This window comes from Helianthus annuus, chromosome 3 (assembly GCF_002127325.2).
Source record: "Helianthus annuus cultivar XRQ/B chromosome 3, HanXRQr2.0-SUNRISE, whole genome shotgun sequence".
Lineage (NCBI taxonomy): Eukaryota > Viridiplantae > Streptophyta > Magnoliopsida > Asterales > Asteraceae > Helianthus > Helianthus annuus.
In genome coordinates this window covers 83,628,309-83,630,923 of record NC_035435.2, presented here as the reverse complement: position 1 = coordinate 83,630,923, position 2,615 = coordinate 83,628,309, and the positions used below count along the sequence as shown (strand labels likewise).

The 2,615-nt window shown below is 34.8% G+C and overlaps 1 protein-coding gene across 1 annotated transcript; it reads right to left on the bottom strand.

The window, feature by feature from the left end:
- Positions 1 to 367: 367 nt before the first annotated feature.
- LOC110928850 lies at positions 368 to 2,274 on the bottom strand. Its single transcript, XM_022171895.2, has 2 exons — positions 1,879 to 2,274; positions 368 to 1,313 (listed from the first exon to the last, which is right to left on the bottom strand). Exons 1-2 carry the CDS (start codon positions 2,242 to 2,244, stop codon positions 714 to 716), a joined length of 966 nt encoding a protein of 321 aa, XP_022027587.1. The 5' UTR covers positions 2,245 to 2,274; the 3' UTR covers positions 368 to 713.
- Positions 2,275 to 2,615: the final 341 nt, after the last annotated feature.

The following is a 2,615-nucleotide window of genomic DNA, read 5'->3' as shown; positions in this document are numbered from 1 at the left end:
CGTCTTTCTGTCATGAACTGTAATCACAAATTTAAGTTAAGTTGATATGCTATTAAACAAAATAACTACCTTTTGCTATGCTATATTAACATTGAAATGCTGACGTTTAATTTGTTGTGGTAACCATACCTTTAGCATAATTAAAAATGTAAAAACTTTATAATAAAATAAAATATGTTATAGAACAATTAAAGTATACTTTCATGATATGTCAGTTTTGCTTTTTAGTATCCCTTTTTGAGTTACAAAACTACATGTCCTAAAGGGTCAACATCATGTATCTTAGTTTAAGGTCAAAAACGAAAAAGTACACTATCAAGTAAAATATGACTTTGGTAATTCACAAATAAAATAAAATAAAAATAAATAACCAACAAAAAGAAATTTTATTATAAAAACAAAAAGAAAACCTACCCACAGTCTATTTTGATTTTCTTTCCTTTATACACAAATCTAACCTCGATCTCTTATCGACAAAATGAGTAAACTCGAACCTACAAGTTCATACTAGTCAAAGCAAAACCTGTAAAAAGTACGAGAGCCGAACCCACATGTCCTACTACCATTAAAGGTAAAAAAGACTCGACCCCGCGAATCCTAACTAGCTAGATGAGTGAAACCCGAACGAACCCATGGTCCCTACCTAACCCGAACCACCAAGACAAGACTCAAACCCTTGTTTGAACCAAAAAGGCAAGTCTTATATTATATCCCTAACCATGAGTACACAAATCAGAAAGCTTCTTCCTAGCTTCCACAATCTCATCAAAAAAGTCATCAAGTTGAACAATCATATTCTCAACTCCACATTGCAACCCCACAAAACAACTTTTTAACTTTTCAACCCTCTCACTTATATCAAACTCCATTCCGGTCCCTCTACTTCTTTCCACCTCTGTTTTCAGCTCATCAATGGCGGTTTTCGCGTTCCAAAACTCGTAAAGCAACACACCATTCTGCCCATCTTCATTCTCCATCACTTTCTCGTGTAATCTTGAAGCGGAAACCATGAAACCCGATTTGTTTTCGTTGTAATTCATCGCGGTATGCCCATGACAAGATGATGATGAAAAGCTTGTAACAGGGGAGCAGTACACCAAACCACTTAACAATATCATCAAAAGCAGCGAATTCGTGTTGCGCAATGCGAAAAGAACGCCTCTGAACCCGTTGAAACCATTGAATTTCGATTCGATCAACACGTTTTTATCGAATCTCATCATTAATGGTTGAATTCTTGTTCTGATCAATCCCCTGTTTTCTTCCTCTAATCCCACTCTCTCCCTCTGGCACCCATTGATCGCTCTAAGAACCTGCAACAATTTCCATCAAATTATTTAACCGCTTTTATCCATGCCCATCAACTTGAATTCAAGTAATATGAATTGGCTTTTTAATTTGAGGGAAATCATAGGGATTATTCGGAAACCCAACATAATTTTTTATTTTTTTTGCCATAAGAATATCTTTCATTCCAATCAACATGGCAAATTACATAGCAGGCAAACAAGTAATAAACTGCGCCACCATCTCCTTCTGAATTAAATATTTGGTTTTTCGGGTCGGTTTAAAAAACCCAAATCGAATTGGGTTTTAAATTTTCGGTTCCAAAAATCTAAATTTGTTTTCAAACAGAATAATCCAAATCTAACTTTTTTTTATTTAGCCCAATAAAATTACAATTTTTACCCAGTTTTATTTAACCAATAATTATTATTAAGTTTTTTCGGGTCGAAACAGAAAACCAAACAGAATTTGAATCCTATATTCAGTTCAGTTTCTGTTTGGTTTTCAGTTTCGACCGAAAAAACCATCAAACATAAAAAGAAAAAAAAAACTGAAGCGATGAACACCCATATGATGAAATTTATTGGTTACCTGACGTGAAATTTGCGGGTTTATATAGGCATGGTTTTCGAGGGTAGCAGCGATGGTAACGGCGGTAGAATAGTAGTTTTCCATGTTGGCGATGCCGGATTTGATGACATGACAAACTTCCCATAAGCGGGCGCTTTCGTCCATATACTCGTCGAGCCACTTTTCGCCGACGGGCAGGTGGAGTTTCTGGACGACAGCAATGAGCTGAGAATGGAAAGATTGGAGGCAAGAGAGGACATGTTGAAGAAAATGGATTGACATGAAGTTGTGTGAGTGGAATGATCGGAAAAGATCATCCAGGCCTTGTGTTAGGGAGTTGTAGAACCCGTTTACGGTGGTCGCCGTGGCGGAAGAGGATCGGAACATGGTGCTTGTGGGAAAAAAAGGTGATGGAGATTGTTGGGGTATTTATATGAGTTTGGCAAGTATTAAACTTGGGGCTAAAGTTTTTTTTTTTTTTTTTTATTTATATATATGGGATTATGGGTGTTGGATAATATTATATTTAATAATATATTGTTCAAGGAAAAATATATTTTATTTAAATACAATAAAGAATATAGATTTTGATAGTTCTATATCCAATAGGGGATAGTTGAAATTTAAAGTAAGTTTGTTTAGAAAATTTGAATAACAAACTTGGTGTTAGAAGTATCTTTTAATTGGAGGTGTTTTAAATTGTAACACTATAAAAACTTCCAAATGAATGATAAATTTTATGCTTTATTAGTAAGAAA